Raw genomic sequence first — 24,789 nt, 5'->3', positions numbered from 1 at the left:
CAGCAGGGTTATTCCTCAGCGCAGCGAGTCTTCACGCATCAGTCCAAGCAGGGGTACAGATGAACGGCAGGCATCAATTTTTCAAAGGATAAAAGCTTTATTTATTAAAATAATAACTCTATTTTTTTTCTTTGTGAGGCAGAAAACCTGCAGAGCTGTATGTGGTGTGACATGGGTTGCATGCGATCAGACGGATCAGTAACACGGCTGAAATACGCTGAATATTTTCCCTTGTGGCTCCAAGGGCTCAGACGTGAAGCGGTCGCTGCTCCACGGCGCCGTCAGGTGCAGCATCCAGGTCCTGCTCCTCCAGGTCCCGGGTGAGGTTGACAAACATCTGTAACGTGCCGCCGTGGAAACAACCTCATTATTGCCAAGGACTGAGGGTACCTCCACTTGTCACAGGTTGTTCCTTCTTTTTCTACAGGCAGGATCTAATCTGTGACTTCTACATCAACATACCTGTTGCAAGGTGTGCAATGACAAGCTGTACTCCTCAAGCCTGAAATTCTGTTTAGCTGCGGAGGGATGGAGAAGGCATCCTTAAAAAACAAATCTATAGGAATGACTTGAAAGCAATCTTCATACTCGATTGTTTGTTTCCTTTTACCTGCTTCTAGCTTGGAGAAAGACTGGGACAGAGGTAGCACATCTTCTATTGGTATCTTGTAGATCAGCAAATAAGTTGTCCTGAAAAAAAATAATTAAAAAATTAATTAATCATTTCGTGACTCAGCTCCAAGTTTTTGGGGTGCTTGTAGGGTTATTGTCCTCCCACGTAACTAACTGAGCAAAGTCAGGAGGAGCAGCAGAGGGTCCCAGCACGAGCTGGGCTGGATGTGCAGCTCTCGGGTTCTGACCTTTCTTGCCGAGCCGCGCGGGGGAAGAGGCGCAGAATTTCAGCATGGAGAGCATCGCTTTGCTCCGCAGCCGTCATCTTGACTTCCAGGCGGTAACTTGTGCCAAACTTACTCTTCAGATCCTCAAGGGAACCGATGTACCTGCAGAGGACCGAAAACTGTGCTCAAATCACCATAAGCAGCAAATAAAACAGGCACTGGATATGGGCAGCAGATACACATCCTCTTATTCATCAGTTGCTCATACTGTGGTGCTAAAACCACCTGCCTCCTCACAAAAATGACATTTGTTACACACTTGGGACCAACCAAACCAACATTTTCTGTTAGATGAAGAAAAGAGGAGAGAAGAAGAAAGAAAGAAGAACAAAGAAGAAAGAAGAACAAAGAAGAAAGAAGAACAAAGAAGAAAGAAGAACAAAGAAGAAAGAAGAACAAAGAAGAAAGAAGACAGAAGACAGAAGAAGAAAGAAGAAAGAAGAAAGACAAAACCAGAAAAAAATGAGAAGAGAAAAAACAGAAAACAGGAAAAATATTAACAAACAAAAAAGAAAAAAAAAACAGGAAAAAAAAGAAAAAAAAACCAGAAAAAAAATACCCCCTCCCGAAAATAGATAAAAGGAAGTAGAAAAAAAAAAAGTTAAAAAAATTAAAAAGGAAAAGAAAAAGGAAAAAGGAGAGAAAATATAAAAAATAAAAAAGAAAGGAGAAAGAAAAAAATGAAAGAAAAAAATGAAAGAAAAAAATGAAAGAAAAAAATGAAAGAAAAAAATGAAAGAAAATAAAAGAACAAAACCCCAAATCCCAGTCTAAAAATCAGGTGGCATCCCAGTACGCAATGCGACCCCGGTGCCCACCGTAGCTGCCCGGCCACCAGGATGGCCACCCGGTCACAGATCGCCGCCGCCTCCTCCAGGTACTGCGTGCACAGGACGGCCGCCCGCTCCTTGCCCTGCACGGCCGTCTGGATCACCCGCCTGCAGCCGCGATATCACAGTTACTGCCCAGGAACAGCCAAGGAAAATCTCCTGGTTTGTGTCTCCCTCCCCCAAAATCACTGAAATGGTGAAATTATTAAAAAGTGGTCGACTATTTCAGCTATCCTGCTTGAAGCTGACATGTAGATGCCAATGCTACGTTGCAATTTACCATGTCAGCATGTCTCCAGATTTTACGCTTTCAGTGTTAACTGTTGATGAAAAGCTAGAGCAAGCATTAGGTCTGAGTGATGAAAAGGAAGAACCACGTCTACTTTTTCCTCGTGCTCTGAGGAAAAGAGGAATTTTTGTCTTTTGTACCAAACTCACACGTTCAGCTGGAGTCTGTGCAGATTTTTTTTTTGCTGCGCTACCATTAAGATTACACCTGATGGTCACCAAGAGCCTATTGCCTGCTGAGTAAGGAATTTAGTGAGTAGTACCGCACCCCTTGTCCATTAGGAAAAAGAGAAAATACAGATGTATCTGCCACTGGGGCAGAAGCTCTTTGCCTGCTCAACAGTTACTACAATTGTAAGGGTAAGATCCGCCCTGTTAAATCTGTTTATACATCTCAGTGCTGCTCACCACATTTGGCGCTGCCCTTTGGGGTCCATGCCCACCGATGGCTCATCCCAAACCATCACCGTTGGGTCGCCCAGGACACTGAGCGCAAAAGACAGCTGAAATGGGAAAAAAACCCACCAACACAACAACAACACAGGTCAGGTCAGGGCTGCTTCTACTTTACCTGCAAAACTGATGAGTCGCCCTGCTACATCTTCATCCCCGGGAATCTTTTAGAACCTGAACCTCTGATTCCAAAATGCAGGAAACAGAGATAAAAACCTCCTCCTCAGGTGTTCTTATTTAACATTTTAATCTCCCAAATTCAGCTTTCCCCAAAACTCCCAAGCCTGCCAAAGATCTGAAAGTGGTTTTCCTTCCCATTTACCGGCACGTGGTCGGGCATGAAGGGGCGATTACGTTATAAATCCAATTTGTGGTTAACATTTATTAAACACACAATGCAGGAGAGTAGGGAAAGAGGAGAGCGGGGGATCCGGCCAGGCTGGATTTTAAAGCTATTGATTAAAAAAATAAAATCCTGCCAGGAACCCACTCTGCTATATCTGCCACTGTGGTTGAAGGAAATATTATAACTCCCTTCCAAACCAAAAGGATCTTTCATGATGAAACCGAATTTGCAGAGACTTCTATTAGACTTGAACTCTAGGCTTTGCTGTCTAAGAAGGAAGTTTCTACTTTGTGAAACGAAAACATAAAATGTTTACAACATCAAGGACCATATTCTGCTCTCACTGACACCAGGTCAAGGAACCCAACACATCCTCATGCTTGAAGGAAGGTTTTCTGTGCACCACACTGAAGGAAGAACAAGCAGGATTTGTTCAAGCTACCATGTACCTTTCTGGCTTCTCCAGCAGATAACCTCCTGGCTGGGGTTTCTAAATGCTTCTGGAGATCCAAGGCTTTTGCTAAGCTGTGGGAAATGGAAAGAAAAATATTGAAATGACCATTTCTGTTTGCTAACACTGCAGTCAGGGGTACCGAGGAACCAGGGACTAACATACACATTCTGGTGGATAATGCATCACCTTGGGTTACTTGGTGACTTTACTCCTCAGGAAAATTTGCTCAAATGGTAAATTAAGAAATTTTTGCAGAAACTCAAGACTGTAAGCACAGCTAACGAGAGAAATTAATTACTCATGTAATTGGCCATGTACTGGAGCAAGTTTATATTTTTTCTGAAGTTTTCTAGATAAACTAAAGTTTAAAATCTTCATAGACAAGAGACTGAGAACAACATAAAGTAGCAGATCTCATCAGAAGGAGATCCAGTCTCTCCAAGGTAAAGAGGCATTGAAGGTGCTGTCTCTTCATCACACTAGCCTGGTTTGTTAGCAGAAAAACCCTTCCCTGTCCTAAAGATGAAATCATAGAATCACAGAAGGGTTTGGGTTGGAGGGACGTTCCCAGCCCCCCCAGTGCCCCCCCTGCCATGGGCAGGGACATCTGCACCAGCTCAGGTTGCTCAGAGCCCCGTCCAGCCTGGCCTGGGATGTCTCCAGGGATGCTTCATCCACCACCTCTCTGGCCAACCTGGGCCAGGCTCTCACCACCCTCAGGGCAACAATTCCTTCCTCGTGTCTGGCCTGAATCTCCCTCCTTTAGTCTAAAACCATCACCCCTTGTCCTGTTGCAACAGACCCTGCTAAAAAGTCTGTCCCCGTCTTTCGTTTGGCTTCGTACCGGCTGGTGATAAGAGCTCTGTCCTCTCTCCTCATCCCTCTCACGGCAGCGTAGGTCTCCAGGTGCTGCTGCACCGTCAGGTCTGGCCAGAGCGGGTCCCGCTGGGGGCAGCAGCCCAGGGACCCCAGGGAGGGGACATCTGCATCCCAGCCCGTGAGCATCACCTGCGCAAACACCCCCCCCGCAGGTGGACTCTTATTTTGGGGGAAAATCAATGAACCCCTTGGAAACACAGTTGTGTTTTCTCCTGGGTTGTGAGGAACCTCATTAGCACACGGGAAAGTTCAGCATCACTGGGGTGATCATCTCCATCCACCACGGCTCCTGCTCACCTCAAACCAGAGCAGGGCTTTTACAAAACCAAATGCTGTTTACTGCCACAAAACTCGGGTAATACTACCAACATGAGGCTATCTTTTCCTAGTAATACTTTTCTATTTTAAACATTCAGTCCCAAATCTGTAACAGCTATGGTATTTCCCCTCCCCTACCGCATGTCATTTATCATCCTGCACATAATTAAACGATGGATTGTTACTGGCCCAACCCTGTTCACATTCTTTTTCAATTTCCTGGTTTTGCAAGACTGTTTATGAAGGGTGTTTTGATTTTTTTTAAGATGTCAACATTTCTTACAAGGCTTGTGAAACTTCACGATGGGTTTTGGATACACACTGAAGATCTTGTGTAGCTCAAACCCTTAAATCTGTAACACTGATTTTGATGAAAACTAGAATGTGCTTTGAGTAAATCAACACTTTCTTCTTACTTCTGAAAATATCCAGGGTTGCATGTACATAAATTCCCTGACTTAAGGGCTGCTCTGCCAGCTTGCCTTTTCACACCCTTCATTTATAAAGGCACCAAGATCAGCCCCCAAACGCCCCAGATGAATCACCTACCTCCCCAGCAGTCACCGTTATGTCTCCAGAAATCATATTTATAGTTGTGCTTTTTCCAGCTCCGTTGGGTCCTAACAGGCCTAATACTTCTCCTGGAAAAAATATGCAAGAACTGTTAATAATTATTATTTTTAGTAAGACCTTTTTCCCTGTGTGCACTATAGGAAAGTACAGTAGGAGTAGGGGTTGTTCTTTAACTTATCCCAATAAATTAAAACCACGCACGGAGGACCACAGGTGCGTTGGGTCTGGTTGCACACAAGAAAGTTCTAGCAAAAATACGTGACCTGCGCAATATATTTTAGTCATTTAAAGGGGGTGCAGCAAAATACTTGAACCTTTTTTAACACTAAAAGAGAGGTTTTTGATAGCAACTTTCTTCTTTTTCTTAAAGATGCAACAGCCTTTCTTATCGTCGTATTCCTTGTGCAAACTGTTGACCATGATAACCAGCTCCTGTGAAGAGATGAAGTGGGAAATAAAAACTCTACTCTCGTCCCATGAGACAGCTCATCTATTCTTACTACAGAGTATGTGTCTTTACAGTGAAAATTTATAAATTAAAAATCCAGGAAACAGAGCAACAGGAAAAAAAAGAAAAAAGGAAAACAAGCAGAATTGGAATAAAAATTTGGTGCCAGCTAAACTCCCCCTGGTGCCAGCAGGACCGTGGGCTGGACGGTGAGATGTGCACTTGGATTTCCCCTTAGTGATTAATGAGTGCATGAGCTAAGAAAGCAGAGACTGATCAAAGATGGAGAAGAAGCCAGCAGGCTGGATTCACCTCCTCGGGCTGCAGCGAGGCCATCGCGCTCCGCACCCGCTCCCGCTCCGCCTGCACCTCGGGGGGCTCCTCCCCGGGGGGGTCCCTGTTCTGCCGAGCGACCGCTCTCCTCTGCTGGATCCTGCCAGAGAGACGGGGTCACCGGGAATCGCTTCCGAAACCAGGCTCAGATCTACAAGTTTGTTCCCAGGGCAGCGCCAACACAGTGCCGCGCAGAATTTATTGGAATTCAGGGAGCTGGTCCACAGAGTGTTTGCTCAAGTATTAGTTCATGGGGGGAAAAAAAAATCTCCCTGGCACACATGAAAAAATAAAGGTCAGCTTCAGCTTTTCTTTCATCAATAAGTATTGACCGGTGCCCTGCTTGACACACACCAATGATCTGTTCAAGGAGAATTAAAATACACGGGATGCGTTTTCGAAGCTGTTTGGGCATCTAACTCCCAGCTGAGCCACATTTGTTAATGTTTGACAATTTAATATTTTTTACAAATCTTCTCCCACATGACTTAGGTGGTCAGGCACAAGCTGTTGGTGACAGATAAGCAGAGAGCAGGCAGAAGATGACCCAGCCTGATGGAGCTTTAGGGGAGATCTCCATCCTGCAGAGAGAAATACTGACACGTTTGAAAAGGAGTTAAAATGTTGGATTTCAATTTGTAACTATTAATTTAACCAGCTGTAGTGAAACATCCTGAAACCTCGGCTGTGAAGCTTAATTAAAAAAAAAAAAGCACTTACATCGCATTTATTATTCTCTCTAGGACACTGTAGTTCAACCGACCTTCTATTGCAACACACTGGATGGTAATTTGCCTCCAGACACGTTCAGGGAAAGTCCAGTAAGTAAATCAGAAACTGTAATGACCCAAAGGGATAAAAAAATCCCTCCTTTCATTCTCAGTTTCCTCCTCTCCAGATAAATGGGTTAAAACTAAAAAATACAAGCTTTATCCAGGCTTTGCAAAATGTTTTTAAGCTCAGCCCCCATTTCCTTCTGCTGTCGGGGGGGGCAGGAGGGTCCTGGCAGCATCCAGCCCACCCCATGGACCGGGATAACGCGGCCGGCACAGCACCCTGGTACCCGGGACACACCTGAAGATGGGATCGAGTCTCGTCACCGCTTCCCCAGATCTCAGCGCCAAACAGCGCAGGAGCAAAGCAAAAATCACACACTGGATGTAAGGCTAAACAAAAAGCAAAAAATGGATTAGGTTTGTGTGGAGACAAGGTAACAACACAATTAATTTTAATTATAAGGTGATGCAGGGACCTATCTCATTAACTTCAACAGAAAGAAGTTAAATTGATGTTTCACACACATTTTCCATCTCGGATGCAGATAATTTGCAAAAACCTTGACTTCATGCTGCAGTTTTAGCTCAGGTAGTCTGTACCCCAATGGGCTCAGTGAGGCAACGACAGGAGCAAAGACCTTTCTTTTGTAGAAGCAGCATTATCATGCATATAATAATTAATAATATCTCTGCCTTATACATGAGCTCCACTTAATCCCCCCAGCATGTTTACACATCCAGAGTCACATGAGACATGAGCCCATGATTAACTTAGATGTATGAATAGCTCCCCTGCCAATATTTAACATGAAACTTCGACTGCATCACCCATACTTTATTTATGAGGAGAGTTATACAAGCCCAGTGCAAGTCCATCATATTAGAACAGTTGTCCTTTCTAAAACAACCAGCAAATCGCTCCTTACTGCAAAGGCAGACACGTAGATGTCACTCCATCTGCTAAGAAGTTCTATAAAGTAGAATGGCAACTGCTGCAAGAAAAAAACATCAGTCGATTAGAAAAATTCCTTAGTATCGTGTGCCTTGGGACTGAAGCAAGTGTGGGATGTAGGGATGCTCAGTTTTTCTTCAGGGTGGGATAAAGGAGCTTTGATCTGTACTTATTTTGGGGGTTCATACTGTCTTAAAGAGCCGCAGCTTCTTTGGCTACAGCTGATCCAGAGGTGCCTCAAATCAGTCAGGTTAGATTGACCTTTTCCATCATGACTTCTCTCTTCCCAGTCCTTCTGCCAGCTCACTTCATCCCTTCACTCCACTGCCTTCCCCTCCCATGCTACCCCAGCTGCCAAAATACAGGCACTGGAACAGCTCTTTGTAACTAAACAAACCAAAAATATCCCAGTCAAAGGACTAACAAGTCAAATCTTGGCCACTTCTCTCACTCCCCAGCCTGGACCTTTTCTTTTCCTGTTGTCTTTTCTCACTCTGTCTTTTTAACAGTTGGCATTTCGAGAAAAGGAATTTGGAAAGTGCCTCTTGCTTTTCCAGTCTGCACCATTAGGACCACTGGTGAATTTAGTGGGACATGTTTACTCACCTGTGTAGCAAAGATCAACCAGCCCAGCGGTGCAAACACAGGAATCAAAGTAGAGAAGGGGTAGTAAGCTGTGACGTTTATGTTACTGACCGTATAGAGAGTGCAGTTCACCTGGAATAAATCAGAGAAAATCTTTCCAATATTAATGTATTGTTGCTAAAAAATAGGTTATTTGTCACTGACTTGGACTATTCTGCTAAATATCAGTATATTTGAAGTGAAACCTCAAGTGGCAAGGTGTGTAAGTCCCACACGTCAGAGTGAAGATCCACCTCACTCACCAGAATGAAGATGAAAGACCAAATGTAACGATTGCTTCGTCCCGCGCGGAATTTAAAGGCGATTAAGTAGATGAGAAGGACGACAGATACCCCATAACCAATGACGCAAATGATCTAGAGAAAGAGACTGATGTCAGTGGCAAGGAGATGGATGTGGATATACGAAAACCTGCCTGGAGCAGTCCATTTCAATTAAAACATTTAATGCAAAAAACTCAGAGCAGAAAGAGGGAGGGGGATTTCTGGCTGCCTGTTTTCCCACATACAAAATGCTCACCATGGGCGGCAGGGTCCAGGACTCCAAGGGAAAGACGGGGTTGAAGAGCAGGATGACCCCGAACATGAGGCACATCAGAGTCCAGAGGAGCGGGATGTCCACCAGCGCCTGCCCGCACCAGTATGCCGAGGGGTACAGCCCTGCCAGCCGCAACTGGGAGCGAGCCTGGAGCTGGGAGAGCCAACGGGAAAAGGGAGGTGATGCAGCAGAGCCCAAAACATCACTATTCTCCTCCTCCTTCTCCATTAACTTCACTCCTTCCTGCCCTGGCTGAGCTTTCCTCTCCCTTTTGAACACTTTCGATTCTTTCTTAGTTCTACTGTTGTTCAAAACCACGTGATTTTTAAAAAGAAAAAAAAAAAATCCTCCTGACCTCAAAAACCTTTATTAACACCCAAATTATTCTGAGCCCAAGCTGATTCCCTCAGATGAAGGATAACGTGCTTTGGTACGACGTTGTGCTCGTGTGGCTGCATTTCTTCTGGCATCCTACCTAGAAACGCCAGCCAGCTCACCGGCACACGAAATGCTGTCCAGAGACATCACGTTTGCCTTCACTTCTTGTGTAAGACCATTTTTGGGATATGCTTTTTACCTTGTAATCCTCCATGCTGCTCATTGCGAAGTGATGAGGCAAACCAGCAGCCAAAATTAGCACATAGGTGAGAGAGAAAGTAAAAAGACTTTCCTTTGTATGCGGGCTTTCTATCTGTGGAAGAGAAATCCAGAGTCACCAATAATCAGCAGCTGCCCAGCGAATATCTGGGCAGCTCGATGCTCGTAGGCAGGTGAGCAATGACGCTTATGGTAAATAATTTGTGTTTAAGAATAGAAACCAAGGCAGGTAACAAAAGCATTCAGCATCTTAAAATTTGCAAAAAGTATCGGCAATACTGTAAATTGTTGAGACTAGGGATCATCTTTTTGATGCTGATTCTTGCCAAATGCATGCTGAAGTGAGGTAGGGCTTGCAACTATTACTGGTGTATTCCTATGTTGCCACATATCACGAGCTTAAATGTCTTACGGCACTGAAACCCTACAGAGGTCTCAAACACTGCAGAAGAAATTCCCATTAAATAGCCCTGATATTGACTGCAGAGGAATGCCCCAGCAGCTGGACCACTGACCCCAACCCTTGGAGGATGCTCGCCCAACCAGGTCTCCAACCCACCCAGTCCCTATCACTTCAGCATGGCTATTTCCATTAATTTTCACCAAGAAAAGGAGGACACTCACGCTGTAAAAGGGATCGCTCCAAACGCGGATCCGCGCGGTGGAATTGAAGAGCCTGAGGAAGGTGTTGCTGAGGATGTTCATGAGCACAGGGAGGCAGTTGATGGGTTCGATGCTGCACAGGACCGTGTAGCGGTAGCTCTGAAGGTGTAAGAGCAAAAGATATCACCTTTGTGTCCATGACAAATGTGAGGAGGAGCTGAGTTCAGTGAGGGATTTGGGAGAATTTATGAGATTGCAATGAGAAATGCAATCAGATAGTTTTATTGAAGAGAGGCAACACAAAGACCTGGAAGTGTGATAGCAGGTACCACAAAAAAAAAAAAAGATCAATAAAGACAATATTTTCTGGAGAAAAGCACAAAAGTCTTGCGGTGATGATTTTCTGTAAAAATCACTCTAGAAAATCATTCAGTGAAAAGAAAAAAATATAACCTTGGTTTCCCACAAACAGAGTTACTGATATTTAATATGTCAAATATTCTCCCTTTTGCTGGTGTGTGTATTTCTCTGTGCCTCATTTAAACACATTTCAGAAAATCCAGCTGACATATAGGATGAAATAAGAAAAAACTCTCACTCGCCTTGCCTTCCAGGGATATTTTTATAGCTCCATTATATAGTGGAATGCTTGTGACATTTTTCTCTAAAGTTATTTCTGGGTTTATGTTTTGAGCCTTCAAAGCAGCAATGAAATCCTCAATTTCTGATCCTGAAATCAAGTCAATAACAGAAATTAGAATAATTACATTTTTTTCTTTAAATATAGTTTCTTATAGACAAGTTCCCATTTGCAAAGCAGAAGGACATTAAAAAATAAATTTAGAATCTAAGCAAATTAAAACTGCCTCTATTTCTTCTATTTTAACTAAACTGGTTAAACACAACGTGTGTTTCCATAGTTTGTTTATTGCATTTATCTTAAATTTGCCCAATTCATATCTCTTTTAAATGTCTGGTCTGTCAGTTATCAGCACTAAAATTGGATTTGCTTTTGGTCAAGAGAAAATGCTTTTAAAAGCCACAAATATCTGAAGGAATGTAAAGAAAGAATAAGGCAAGGTTGGTCTATCAGCTCTAAGAGGACTCAGAGTGGTGCAGAAAGCGAATCAACATCACATGTTCTTCTTCACCTGTATCATTGAGGATGAGAAGATTTGTTGACTTATTTTGAATATTCTCTTCAGTGGGAAGAAAATACGGGCTAGCCGAGATTTCCCAGTTGCCGGAGTCGTCCCAAAGTTTAAATTCAACGAAAAGCATAAGAAGTGGAAGGATAAGCATTCCAAAGAACAGCAATCTAGATGGAAAAACAGACCATAAGTGCATCCAGGGGAACTCCACCTTCAACTAATTCTGTGATTTATGTTGAGAAGGGGAAAAGCAATTCAGAGCTCCGCCACTAAATTCTAACCGTCATTATCACAGTTTTTAATTATTTCCCACCTAATTCTCAGCTTCCAAACATCACCACTAGGATTTGAACCTTCCCTCAGCTGCTCAAGGGAAGGATTGAACCCTTTGGAAGGCACCAAGCCAGCACGAGGTGAGAGCTCCTGCACTTACATGGACGTGAGGAACTTTCCTTCGTGCTTCAGTTTTAAGAAGCGAATTCTCATCACAGCACAAACTTGCTGCCTCCAAAGTGCCATCCCGGTCACTGCCGTGCTCCCCAGTTCCGAAAATCCCGGGAGGCTTTGGTCTCTCCCCTCGAGGTCTCCGTCTTCTTCGTGTTCACCAAGAGAAACAACATTATCCACAAAGAGCTTTCAAAGGACACGTTTAACTGCAAACAATCAACAAGGACCTTCTGTTCTGATTAGAGGAACGCTTCCATTTTTAGCCAGGAAAAAAATAAAGGCAGAGAACAGGGGCCATAATTTACACAGAACATAATTTACACTGGTGCACTCAGACTGGGTGAAGCTGGATTCGTATGGCAACACACGCAACATCTTTGCTGGCCTTGTGAAATGCCTCCTGGCTACTTTCTCTCTTCCCACGTCCTGGTCTGGGCAGTGTACCCTCCAAAAGCAAATGCCCTTCCAACATCAGCCTTAATTCACGTACTTAAAAGAGAGCGTTGAGACCGAGCCATCTAGACTTCTTCAAGAAGATAACCTTCATTAAAGGAAAGCAACTCCTGACCTACCAAAACCTGCCCAAATTCACTTTTAACAGAAACTAGTTAGATATTAATTAAAACGTATGTATCTACGGAATCTTAATCACGCCACCCTTGCAAATGGGAGTCAATGTTTTACCTTCATGATCGACAGCTTCCTCGCCCTCCAGCTTCAGGAAAACATCTTCCAGGGTTGTCCTGTTAACTTCATAACTAACAACCCCCTGCAGAAGACTGCTCTCGAGATGGCTGAACAGATCTGCACGACAGAAACAGCCAGATTCAGCCTAGCGGCCAAGGCTAGTGTTGAGTAGAAGCATTCACATCCTTAATTTCCACCACTTAAAAGCCACAGCAAAATTATTGCGCTCCTTAGAGGTAAGTAGAAAATTCAGATTTCTTCATTACCATGGCCCTTGCTGGTGGGAAAATGTCATCCTGAAACCAGAGGAGACTCAGTGGATTTTAGTTTGTTGATTAGTTGGTGGATTCATCTGCAGTATTGATATTAACATGTCCATTACGGGCTTTCTTTAAGGCTGGCGTTTATGCAGCTCTGGTCTTCCTAATCCCATGCAGTAGGGACAAGGGAATATATTTATTCCCTTCACAGCAACTTTCTGCTTTACAAGCCTGACAAAATGACAGGCTTTTCTTACCTGGGAAGCTGTTGGTGTTTTCCAGAGGTAACGTGTAACACAGCTCGTCCCCCTTCTGTCTTTTGAGCACGGCATTGGGGATGTGCTGTCTGACCAGGGACGAGGTGAGCTCAGGGTCACACAGCTCATTTATGCGCACCCTGTTTGTATTAAAAAGCAATTGCTATAGTATTAAATGAGAGAAAAAACGTGCATGCATCATCCATTTAAAACACAAAGCCAGCGGTTGTTCTTCACGCTGTAGGGAAACCTCCAAAACTGGGCAGCGTTTTAGTGGGAATTTGTATAGACGTCTGCAGTGCCCCCAGTTTTGCCATGCATGCGAGAAATAGTTGAGGTTATGAATAACGATCCTGGCCAATACTGCTAAACCAAGAACACAGAAATTAAAATCCAAAGAAAAACAACTTTACATTAATGCCTTTGTACGTCACTCTGGCACCACAGTATGTGGAAATCACAATTCTTCTTACTCTGGTCCCCTTTTGGCTGTGAAGGAGGTTGCAAAGTCATTTTAGCTACACGCGCAGAGCTTTCAAGATTGAATTCCAAAGAAAAGCAGCTCGCTGTCCAAAGCACAATATTTTTGGCAGCCTCAAACTCTTCTAAAGTGACTTGTCAAGATTTCTATTACGCTATATAGAAAATCCGTAGAGACACAGACTCTACAAGAAAATACATCAACTTGAAGCTTTTCATAAAAAGAGCGATGACCAAAAAGAAAAGGATTTACCTTAAGTGATAGCCAATTCCCCATTTTCTCTTCAAGTACAGAGATGAGCCAACACACTGTAATCTCCCATTTGACAGAAAAGCTTTCTGATCTAAGGAGGTAGGAATACAAAGGATTTAGGGGGATTTACGACAGTGCGGTAGACTGGCCTCACTCTGCTCCCTCTGAACTCAACAGACATTTTTATAATGAAATTGAGAGGAGAAAAACCAGGCTAGGGCTGAAGGGTTTTTTCTTGTTGAACTGCTGCCTTTCTCCTAAGCAGCAAGGTTAATATTTTAATTACGTATTCTTACAGGCCTTTGGAAAAAATCCCATGCAGCCCAGGAGCAATAAGGAAGTAGGAAAGATACTAATTAAAACAATATCACTAATTTGTGTGGGTGCTGCTAGTGGTACAGCCAGATAATCTGCAATTTCTTCACCCTGAAGCAGAGCACGAGCAAGGTTTTGGAAGGACATGTCAGTCCAGTTTTAGCCTTTGCTCAGCCTGGGTTGGGTGGTCTCTAGGAGACAAAACGTGTCCGGCAAGCACAGGTTGCATCAGGGCAGGACCCACCCGTGGGCTCTGCAATGGGAAAAAACGGATTTTCAAACTGTAGGTCAACCATGGTGCGAGAATTTGGGCTCACCAGCATGAGCATCGGCCTCCTCCATGGACTGGGTGGTGAAGAGCGTCACGCGTCCAGCCTGACGTTCCTTCAGAAGGTTCCACACGTGGTGCCTGGAGCAGGGATCCAACCCAGCTGTTGGCTCATCTAAAAGCAACACCTGCAAAGGCGAACAAGGTCAGATCTCCTCATGTCCCACATCTCCTCATGTCCCAGCCATCATTTCATTTCATGCGTTTCGTAATCTCACTCTAAGAATAAAATGCATCCTCAAATACCAGCCGTTTTTATCGCTTTTTCTCCTATTACAATATTATTACCCTTTTCATTTAAAATACAGTTCTCATTAACCCAGATTCCTTGATCCTTCCAGCAGCCAAGTGAATTAGTAGGTCAGCAGACTTGAAGTGCCCGGGGAAAAGTACAAATATCTGCATGCCAAATCAAAATGGAAACCTCGTGCTACAGCAGTACACAGTGTGTGTATGTAAATACGAACGATCCCTACCTGGGGATTCCCTAAAATTGCAATTCCAAGAGACAATTTTCTTTTTTGTCCCCCACTCAGAGTACTGGCGCAGACATCCTGAAGGTCGGTGAGGTCCAACATGACGAGAACTTTCTGCACCTTGGCAATATAAAAAGACAAGAGCCAGATTTCCAAAGTGCTGGTCATTTTGTAATTCATCCATGACTACACAGAGTACAAGAGAATATAACTTCAAGATTTAAAACTTACCTACTTTAAATGGCTTTGCTTAGAGATAAGTACTGCAAATCTGAATTGTAACTTCTATGACACAAGGATAAGAAAGAATTGAAAAAAACCACTCCTCCCCTAGATTAGGGTTGTTCTAATTTCCACAGAACGAGATGCTGGTGATAACTTTTTATAAAGAAAGCACAAAGTGTCCGAGATGCTGTAAAACTGAGTCCAGACACGCACATACCAACCTCTTGCTCTACCTCCTTCCACTGAATCCCCTTGATGTGAGCAAAAGTTCTCAGGTTTTCCTTCACCGTTAAGAGTTCAAAATGCAAATTAAATTGGGGGCAAAACCCAACCAGTGCCCGAATTCCTTCCATATCCTCTACTTCAGAGACTTTGTAGTTGTAGATCGTTGCAGAACCTGCACACGGGAATGAATGAAACACGGTTGCTCAAAGTCCTGTCCAACCCGGCCTTGGACACTTCTCGGGGCAGCCTGTTCCATGTCTCATCACCCTCATGGGAAACAATTTCTTCCTTATATCTAATCTGAACCTCCCTTCTTTCAGTTTAAAGCCAACACCTCTTGTCCTGTCACTACAGGTCCATCATCTTACCTGCTGATGGCTTGGAAAAGCCACTGAGCACATTTAAGAGAGTAGTTTTTCCAGATCCACTGTGACCAAGTAGTGCGGTGATCTGTCCTTCATATATATTTAAGGACACACCTAGAACAGAAATATGATGCATCCAGTATATTTCAAAACAGTTCGGGTTCGCATCTAGCGAAAAATGAAATTAAAAGAATTCCCAAACCTCTCTTACCTCTTAAACCTTCAGTTAACTTGTCCTCCTTGTATATTTTTGTAATATTGTTTAGTCTAAAGGAAAGGTAAACAAGCCATTACTATGTAATCTCAGTTTTGTCATGTTGCTTTTGCCTCAAAATAAACTTTGAAAACTATTGGAAGGCTATTTCTCAACCTCCTCCTCAGACTGGTCCTACTCATTACCATGAGCAGAGTAATTCCGTCTGAAGGAATTGCTTTATATAATTCATTTCTTGTCCACTTAAAATAACCAATATACTTTTCTAAAAGATGCTTAAAAGGTTTCAAAGTCAAACTCAATGAATATTTAGTGAATGAAGTGGGAGGCCCTAGGGAATGAGATAACACGTTATAAAATTAAAAGCTATGACCTAGCTATTATTTTTAGCAGATTTATATTTGCTTTCTAGTAATAAGTAATGGGCAGCAACAGCAACGGGCCAAACTAGCCCTGTAAGGATTTAAATAACATTATTTGATACTATTTTATATGTTAGGCGGCTCAGTATAACATTCACCAGTGCAATACTGCTGTGCTCTCTAGAGTCAAATACAGTGTGTGGTGTTATATTTTTTCATGCCTACATTTTTACCTGATCGCTTCTTTCCCATGGAAATCAGGGGGCATTGGCTCGCTGTTGTTGCTGAGGATGGGACCGTGGCTGCCCGTCCTGCCAGCTTGTATCCCCACGTACCCGCTCCGGGACTTGAACCAGTACGATGGGCTCAGGAAGAAAAAGGGCGGATACGGTACCCCGTACTTGCCTAATGCAGCAAACAAAGGTGGCAAAACATCAACCAAAAGCTGCCAAGTGTCAACGCCACTTTGATAAATGCCGTGTCCAGCCACCTTGCCCTCCACAGCTGCAGAATAGAGGCTTTGGCGGCATAAAAGGACTGTTCTGCAAAGCTATCCACTCGTCCAGATCCATAAATGCAGGTGGGGAACAATCGCAGCAAAGACCTCATTGACCACTTCTTTGGTCCAGAAGTTAGAGGAATATCAGGTCAAGTCCTACAGGATATTTTTAAACCCAGAAGTCATGGGTGCTGGAGCAGATGTAAAGCATCTCAGTGTCTCGCAGCAGGATTTAATGTTCCTTTTGAAGCCAGAAACTACATGTACCAGCTTCTGGGAAAACAGGATTCTTCCCAACCATTTTTTCCCAAGCAATACAGCAAATCCAATTTTGAGCCCCTCACATAACACGACACGGCTCACTGCTGTTAAGATTCTGTTACACAACCTGACCAGCTCACTACCAGGACACCTTTTTTACTGCTCCACACAGATGACTGTTTTCTCAGCTCTATCCCACTGCTTCTTTGGCACCTTTCCTCCTATGATGGGAGGAGATTATAGAAGAAAAAAGCAAAGGAATTTGTACTCTTTCCCTCACATTTCTACTTACCAGGCAACACCTTATCAAAGTAGATGGCCAACAGCAAGTACAAGACGCTGTCAAGGATCAGTATGATGTATAGGTTAAAGAAAGGGTACAATTCTGGTGTAGAGCCTGGTCCATATTTTTGTAATTTTACCATCTGGAAGGAAAAAAAAAAAGGCACAAGTCAGATGCAACACGTCGTCTAGGCAGTAACACTATGTGCGAGTCACTGCTGTGTCATCACGATCATTTTCACCAGACAGCCTGGTCCACTTGTGATCACGACACTGTTTCCAAGGAGGACAACAATTTCTTATAACCACAAATATCAGAAGTGTTTCTGTATATTCCCTTCTATATCCTGAATTCAAAATCGTGCAGAAGCAGCGACTATACCAGAAGAGTGATGCACACAGAATTTGCTGGGGCAGCACTTCAAGACCTTGCGTTTCTTGCACATCTTGGTACCCACCAGACACATCCCACTGCTGCAATAATTTTCCAGAGATAGAAATGTATTGTATATACAGAGCTGGTAAAATTTGTGATGCAGTTGAGAGTCCAATTCGTTACGAATTATCGTATACTTCTTGGAGTCGAGTTTTCTTTTTACAAAGCATCCAGGGCAGAGAGGCATGATTGGGTCCTTATGACAATGCAAATTATGTATGGTAGCTACTGTTATCTGGCTTTATTTTGAACATACCTTGGAGATGCCAGCTGTGAAGGCAAAAGGACTGAAGAGATTAAAAATCCATTCCAAAGACGGTGGTACTTTTTCAAACAATGTCAAAAGGCCCAGGAATCCAAAGATGATGTGAAGGACGAATCCCACAAAACCAGCAATTTTTGGCTGCTTTACCAATGAGCCAAGCATGAAAAAGAAGTGAATCTGCAGCAGGGAAAACCAGTAATTAGCAGGATGCATTTCCGCTGATGATTAAGGAAAAAAAAAATCCAGAAAACAACATTAGAGGCCCAGCTGAGTTTCAGTTGTCCCCTGCAGATGCACATGGCACATTGCAAGGTTGTGTCATTTAGCAGACAGCTCTGATACTCAGGGCAGGTCTATAAAGGCAGCCAGACCAGAATCTCCCAAAATGTAATAGGAGTGATATATTAGCCTACGAATTACAATAAATCCCAGTAGAGAAGTTTTTGTTACTTTCTCATATGACTCCCAGCTCTAGAGTATTCTGTGGTCTTTGAGTATTAGATGTTCTGATTAGGAAATGGAAATAATCATACATGGTTTAAGAACACAAAAGCAGACTTACAGATGCTACGCCGTAAAAGAAATAAAAAAAAAATATTTCGAAAACATTGTGCTCATGCATGACTTCTCCAGTCATGATCACTGTCAGCAGACTTGCTGTTATTGCAAGATACACGGTGTACAGCAAGCTCCAGGATAACCTACAAATGAACGTACAGTTATTTTTGCCTCTGACAGAGCCAATACAAGACACGCTCTTTTTCATTCAAATACTTCGTAATTCCAAATACCCTTCCCTTTACAGTTTCCAGCCTGCAAAGGTGCAAATATCACTGTCTTGCATCTAAATCTCTGCAGGTGCAGCAATGCCAGCAAAGAGCCACAGGGCACCCAAGCAGAGGCTCTGCAGCCCGGATCATTTATTCTTCTGCTTTTTCTAACGATACTGCAAGCTAGTACACATCTTACGTACATAAACCAGTATAAAGCCTGGAATCACACACTTTATTTCTATGAGACTCACCAGAATGAGATGTCGTGCAAACCCATTGCTCTCATTAGCACCTTGAGCTTCTTTTTCTCTTTTGTAACTTTCACTGATAAAAAGTACATAAATGGGAAGAAGCACAGCATAGCGTACATAATGAACCAAATAAAATCCCGTTTATACACAAGTTTGATCGAGCGTGATTCCAGACGAACGCCACTAATTGACTTCATCTCCTCCCAGACGGAATGGTTTGTTTTCATCTAAAGAAAAGAAAAGGGCCCTTAGTTTGTTTTTTGGTAATGAAACAGCCGACATCAGAACAAACAGGTTTTCATAAGCACTGAAATCACTACTTTGTCAATAACAATGTTAAATTTGTAAGTGGCAAAAAACCTCAATATTTAGCATCTTTTTGTACTGCTTTGTAACAAACACCAACTCTACCTTGAGGCATGAAATGATCTATCGGTCTTTTAACTTTCGAATCATAATATGTATTTACAAAGTTAACGATCGCAGAATATGAACTGTGTGGGGTTTTTGCTTGTTTGTTTTTTGGTTTTTTTTTAAGTTCACAGATAACTCCGGAAAGAACAGAAAACATATTTTCCATCGTGATCATTCTTACTTCTATGATTGCTGCATCGATGCTGGACTGCACTGGTAGGAAACCACCATACCAGTACGAAGGAACTTTGCAGTAAACTGGTGAAAAATCATAGCAGGTATCTGTGGGAAAGAAAAAAAAAAGGATAATTTGATCTATATATTTCCATATGTATAATAAGTGTATATAAATGCTTATGTATAATGTGTGGGGTTCAAAATGTATTTGACCTAAGAGTCAGGCAATCAAGACCTAGTTTTACTCAGTCATTTTCCTGGAGCAGGCATTTTTCTCCAAGAATAACGTGGTATTGGGAACTGGTGGCTTTGGCCACCCCTCGTCCTATTGTGACAGGTCCTGCTAAAAAGTCTGTCCCCATCTTTCTTATAGGCCCCTTTTCAATACTGAAAGGCTTGTGTAGAAGTCTCCATCACTTCCATTTTCCAAGACTAGTTCTTAGCAAAATACTCTTTTTTTTTTTTTTTTTTTTCCCCTGTCAATGATGATCTCACTTGATAATACACTTACTTTTTGTTTTGGATGGTTTACTACTTTTAGTCAGTAACTAGGTGGGCATTTTGTCAAAGATGTAGTAATGTGGACAAATGTGTGTACAGGTTTACGTTTTAATGTATCAAATACATGTCCACGCACTGTATGTTAGATGTACATTAGTGCACAGACAATGCACATTTTCAGGGCATGATTTGACATGGTAAGACATAGAAGGGAGAGGGAAAACAGGGACTATGGATAATGTGTGTGTGTTCTTGAATTTTTTGTCTCTGGCTTTTGTTTCCTCCTAAGTGAAAAACCCTCAAATTCTGAATGGTATCTTTCTTGAAGCATTTAGCAAATACAGCCTGGATCCCCTCCGGGTGACATGGCAGCATAGAGATCCATCTAAGCATTTTTCAATGTAAAATCAAGTTCTCTGATTTGTTTTATTTTGTTACCCATGTCTCCAAAGGCATCATTTGGAGATACCACACTGTAGCTGTGAAATCTGAGACAGTAGGAGAAGTCGTCCTTAAAAACAACACCAATAATTTCTCCCTGCGAAAATCCTCTCATTTCCAGTTCTTTCTCATTTTCCACCTCTTCTATTGTTACACCTGTCACCAAAAAAAAAAAAAAAAAAAAAAAAAGGAAAAAAAAAATCATGCCAGCTGAAACGTTGATCGGTCATGCAACAACATGAAAATGTGCACCAGTCATGATTTGTACCCTCAAAAGTCCTATTGTCCAAATCCTTTTCTCCTCCCACCACAATGAAGACCAAGGTGCCCGCCATGCCAGGGTAGGTTCAGGCACTGCAGTTACAAGGATTTTAGAGCAGCTTTACCTGTCATTACAGAATCCGAAGCCACTTTGCTCATTATTTTCCTGGTGGTGTTTGTTACAGGTGTGTATACGAGTGTAACTCCCTCAAAGTTAAAGGCAGGAGCATCTAATCGGCCAAGGAACCTGTAAGGTATTTCTTGCCGCGGGTAGCTGCCTATCATAGTTGTTGACAGTAGTGTCATTAAGAGAAAAACCGCCGAAGTAATCCATTCCTAGATGAAAAGAAGGAAACGTGAAGGTGAGGGGCAGCACAGTGACTTGGAGGTTGGGTGGGATGGAAAGTGTCCTCAGGGACCTCCGTCCAGCTCCTCCAACCGCAATTGCCTTCTGTCTGTCCATAAGGAAGAGCTATTTCACAGGTGGAATAACTTGAAAACACGAGGAATGTTCCAAGTGAAAAACATATTTTCTTAGTACCAGAGCCAAGGAGGTCTGCTGATAATTTTACACCCATAATCGTGAATTGGACATTGCGTTCTTCTGCACAGCGCGGAAACGGGATCGACAACCAAAAGCAACAAACCAGCTTTGTAACAAGCCCTTATTGTGCCATGGTGTTGTAATGTCACAGGAAGAAGTGTAACTGCTGGCATTTTCCAGAGAACCACATTTTCTCGTATATCACCCCGTATAAAAACAATGCAGTGTAGAAGTACTTCATAGCAGAAATGCTAAATTCCCTTTGGAAGAACAGACACTTGCCTGAAAACTTTGTGTCTTCATCCTCCACACCAGAAGAATATTTTTCCATAGGAGAGCAAGGGTTTGCTGGAATATTTTTGAGGCTTTCTTGAATATTCCCTGCATTTTCCCAGCTAGGATGAGAAAGAAAATAATATCATTTTAGAATAAAACAGATCACTGGTAGTTAATATATTTACTTGGGTATACACCACTTCAGAGGAAGAAAATAACATGCCAAAGGTTAAAAGCTTTTCTTTATTTTACAATTTGGACGACCAAGGAGAAATTTGAAGGAAATAGTCCGAGATCATGCAAGGGAGCAGAGTGCTGGGTTGGATTCAGCTGCCTCTTCCACGTGCACAGATTCATCCTTCTTCATCCTAAAGAGGCTTTGTAGAAAGAGGCATTCAGCGGGCTAACGTTTGATTCTTCATCTACATAAAATTAACAAAAGGAAAGCCACTCTGTCCTGTACTAAAAAACGTGAGAGGATTGAATGGCATATACAGGAAAGCAGATATAAATTTTAATTGTCTTTTTATATGCAGCTATTCAAAACATCTAAAAGATACCTGACCTGCAGCAGCAGGGTCAAGTCCAGCAGCTCTGGTTGACATTGCACATACAGCTGAGCCTCGGAGCTGGCATTTCTTGCAGAGAATTCATGTCTTGTCTCAGACACGTGGGTTTTTGGCAAAACGCTGCTCATCTGCTCTAGATATTGTAACCAAACCCCAAACCATCCCTGTAACATACGTGCCTTCTCCCCACATGGTCTACAGGGGAGAGGCAGGAGGTGTTCAGATGCTAAAAGTAGCCTAAAATAGGTGCTTCCAGTGTCTCCCTTCAGCAGGCTGGTAAGAGACTATTTTGTCATGTTTTCACCCAAACGATGAATTATAACTCTAGTATAGCTAGAGGAGGGCAGCATTAAAACACCAATGTGCTTCTTTATATGCTCCTAAATACTGAACAGGGAGCATTTATTGGGGGATATTTTTATAGGGAATATTTATTTCAGCTCCAGCTTTCATCACGTGGCCAAGCAGCAAATATCCCGTGCAAGAACAGCAGCAGTTTTAGAGTTGACTGGTTCCACGACCTTCCCAGAAGGAGACCGGGGAGGGAACCTCAGAACATATTTTTGTATTTTAATCTTTTAAACCAGCTGAAACCGAAAAAAATCAAAGCAACCTCAAATGCATCGTCCTCTTTTCCCCTTGGACATCGCTTCCTGATTTCACGGATCGGGCAGCTGGAGTTAATCAACGGTTCTACTACTCTGTTCCCTTCATTGTTTGTTTTTGGAAGAACCAAATATTTGCGTGCTCCAAGGGCGCTGGATCCAGGATCCCTGTGTACCCCCTGTTAGCACAAGGTTTATCTCCCCGCTGCTGTTTTCCCTGCCTGGAGCTTCCTCCGGCACTTCCCCATCGCAGCGACCACGGAGGTTAAAGGCGATTAGGAAGGGATTTCTAGGAAGTGCTACTTTTTTAAATCCAAGTCTCTATTTCACTCGTTTTGAACCCAACGCAGCAGTCCAGGAGGTTGGGGCAGTAAACAAAGGTTCACGCCGGAGTATTTGGATAACATGGAAAACATGATGGTCTTGTAAAAACTGCTCTACAGATGTAACAAACACATCATTAAAAAAAAAAAAAAAAAGGAGCAAATCTAGGACTTTTAAAAACATTTCAATTAAATTCCTATTGGTTCTAATCTTACTTTTGCCTTTGGAGCAAGAAGCAAATAACCCTGGAAACTGACACATGAAGTCAGAAAGTCAAACAAATGATGCTCCCTACAAATGTTGGAGAAACTTCCTCAGGAAGAATTTCAATTTGAATTAGCTATCAAAAGACACAAAACACAAGCAGGAGAGATGCCTCTGCAAGACCCGAAGTGCAAAACTGCAGATTCGAAAGACAAAAACAAACATCAGAAATGCATTTGGGGGCGATGGTGTTCGAGAAGCCTTAAACCAGTTAAGAGCATCACTTGTAAAATGGGATGTCTCTGGAGGAATTTCCCTCCTGAGGGTTCAGTAAATGCACCCAAACCTCTTGCTCTCCAGGAACACGCTTGTCAGGCATTGTAGTAACTTTTCCTGGGACCCTGTGTTGTCCTGGGAAGGTGTGTCCCATATAACCACCTGATTTATTTACTATCTCAGGGATTTCCTATTGGGCATCTCCTCAGACTGTCTTTACCTCCTGATAAATATGAGACAGATTTGTATTGACCCTTTAACACAAAGTTTCCAAAACAGGCTTTTTTTTTTTTTCCTACTCTTCAGCTCAAAAACTACAGCTCTAAACCTGCCCTGTATCAAAGTTCAACACCTTAATTCATACAGAGAAGTGAAAATTTGGGGGTCCGTGTTTTCAGAAGCCTTTCTTGGTGATAGCAATGCCAGAGGAGGGGGAGCCAAGGGAGGGATCGTTACTTGGGAGGACCCAGCGCTCAACCTGTGGCTCTTTGCCTGGAGTCCAAGTACATCAGTAGCAAGAATCAGAGTTCGTGCACACCCAGAAAAGCAGAATATTTTTGCTCCTTTGCCTCTTAAACATTTTGATGCAAAGCTCAAAGTCTGTCAGAGAACAGAGCTGGGCAGTGCAGCTCTTATGCATTCAGCATAACACTGTATTAAAATAATAAGGAAAAAAAAAATCACCAAACCTAACTCTTGCATAAAAACACCATAGGGGTAATTTTTCCCTTAACAAAAGAGAAATACGAAACTCCTCACCTGATGATGTGTTTTCTGTTAGAAATCTGTCTCCTCCAGCTCCGAGATGTCTGGGCTCTTCATCCCTCTGTGGTCCGGGATGGGGTTGGGGGCGGTGGGACAGTCCCATGGCCAGGGCCAGGCCCCCCCTGCCTGACGTCAGAGCTCAGTCCCTACGCTGCAAACGCTCCCAGCAACCCAGGCAGGGAGCAAAATACCTCCAACCAGCTGCCCTTCGGCTTGCAGATATTCACGCTATATTTTGCACTATTTAATACGTCACGTGCACCGTGCGCAATGTAACAGCAAAGCAACCTTGTCCCTGCCCAAGCTTCTCCGGGGGGAACACTTTTCTCCCTATCTTGCTCAGAGCCTGAGTCAGCAAACGCTCCTTCCTCTGCAGAGGCGAATCCTGCATCCGAGCACCAACAGGATTTCTATTTCTTGTTTCTCTTTGCCCCTTTGTTTTTAGTATTTTTTTTTTTAGTTTTCACTCCTTTCAATTGCTTTCCCAGCAGTTGCCACACAGCTGGAATTAGGATGGAGTTTTCTCTTCTTCTTTCTTTCTTTATTTTTTTTAATAGTTTTCCAATGAATCTGCATTCAAAACAGGGAGGTGAGGAAATCAGATAAGCCAGGAAATCCAAATGAGCTGGAAGGGCGTACAGCCATACGGTAATTCAAGGAGTTAAAGGAATTTGATTGTCCGGGAACTT

At 42.9% G+C, this 24,789-nt stretch overlaps 1 protein-coding gene across 2 annotated transcripts; it reads right to left on the bottom strand.

Annotated features, from left to right (window-relative positions):
* Nucleotides 1-121: 121 nt before the first annotated feature.
* Nucleotides 122-24,369, bottom strand: LOC135996062 (ATP-binding cassette sub-family A member 9-like). Of its 2 annotated transcripts, none has more exons than XM_065647769.1 (39): nt 24,095-24,369; nt 21,364-21,476; nt 20,663-20,873; nt 20,274-20,432; nt 19,339-19,439; nt 18,744-18,970; nt 18,282-18,420; nt 17,711-17,896; nt 17,029-17,161; nt 16,210-16,381; nt 15,612-15,667; nt 15,404-15,514; nt 15,032-15,207; nt 14,586-14,705; nt 14,099-14,237; nt 13,467-13,557; nt 12,734-12,873; nt 12,214-12,333; nt 11,516-11,675; nt 11,083-11,249; nt 10,534-10,661; nt 9,953-10,090; nt 9,309-9,422; nt 8,714-8,884; nt 8,437-8,550; nt 8,156-8,266; nt 7,524-7,589; nt 6,896-6,987; nt 5,801-5,921; nt 5,355-5,472; nt 5,017-5,108; nt 4,115-4,278; nt 3,266-3,341; nt 2,426-2,520; nt 1,718-1,837; nt 861-1,001; nt 611-690; nt 463-518; nt 122-337 (listed from the first exon to the last, which is right to left on the bottom strand). In XM_065647769.1, exons 1-39 carry the CDS (start codon nt 24,201-24,203, stop codon nt 248-250), a joined length of 4,917 nt encoding a protein of 1,638 aa, XP_065503841.1. In that variant the 5' UTR covers nt 24,204-24,369; the 3' UTR covers nt 122-247. The 2 variants fall into 2 exon arrangements, with proteins under 2 accessions (XP_065503841.1, XP_065503843.1); XM_065647771.1 differs by having other exon boundaries at nt 7,524-7,586.
* Nucleotides 24,370-24,789: the final 420 nt, after the last annotated feature.

Source organism: Caloenas nicobarica, chromosome 18, assembly GCF_036013445.1.
Source record: "Caloenas nicobarica isolate bCalNic1 chromosome 18, bCalNic1.hap1, whole genome shotgun sequence".
Classification (NCBI taxonomy): Eukaryota; Metazoa; Chordata; class Aves; order Columbiformes; family Columbidae; genus Caloenas; species Caloenas nicobarica.
Note: the sequence above shows the minus strand (reverse complement) of the source record. Positions and strands in the feature narration are given on the sequence as shown.

What these genes read in the sequence shown, in the direction of transcription:
- LOC135996062 (XM_065647769.1), bottom strand. Translation starts at nt 24,203, where the DNA reads ATGGGACTGTCCCACCGCCCCCAACCCCATCCCGGACCACAGAGGGAT. An exon ending in GGAATTGGCTATCACTTAAG is followed by an intron (nt 12,874 to 13,466) that starts GTAAATCCTTTT and finishes TAATACAAACAG; the next exon opens with GGTGCGCATAAATGAGCTGT. An exon ending in TCTCATCCTCAATGATACAG is followed by an intron (nt 10,662 to 11,082) that starts GTGAAGAAGAAC and finishes ACTTGATTTCAG; the next exon opens with GATCAGAAATTGAGGATTTC.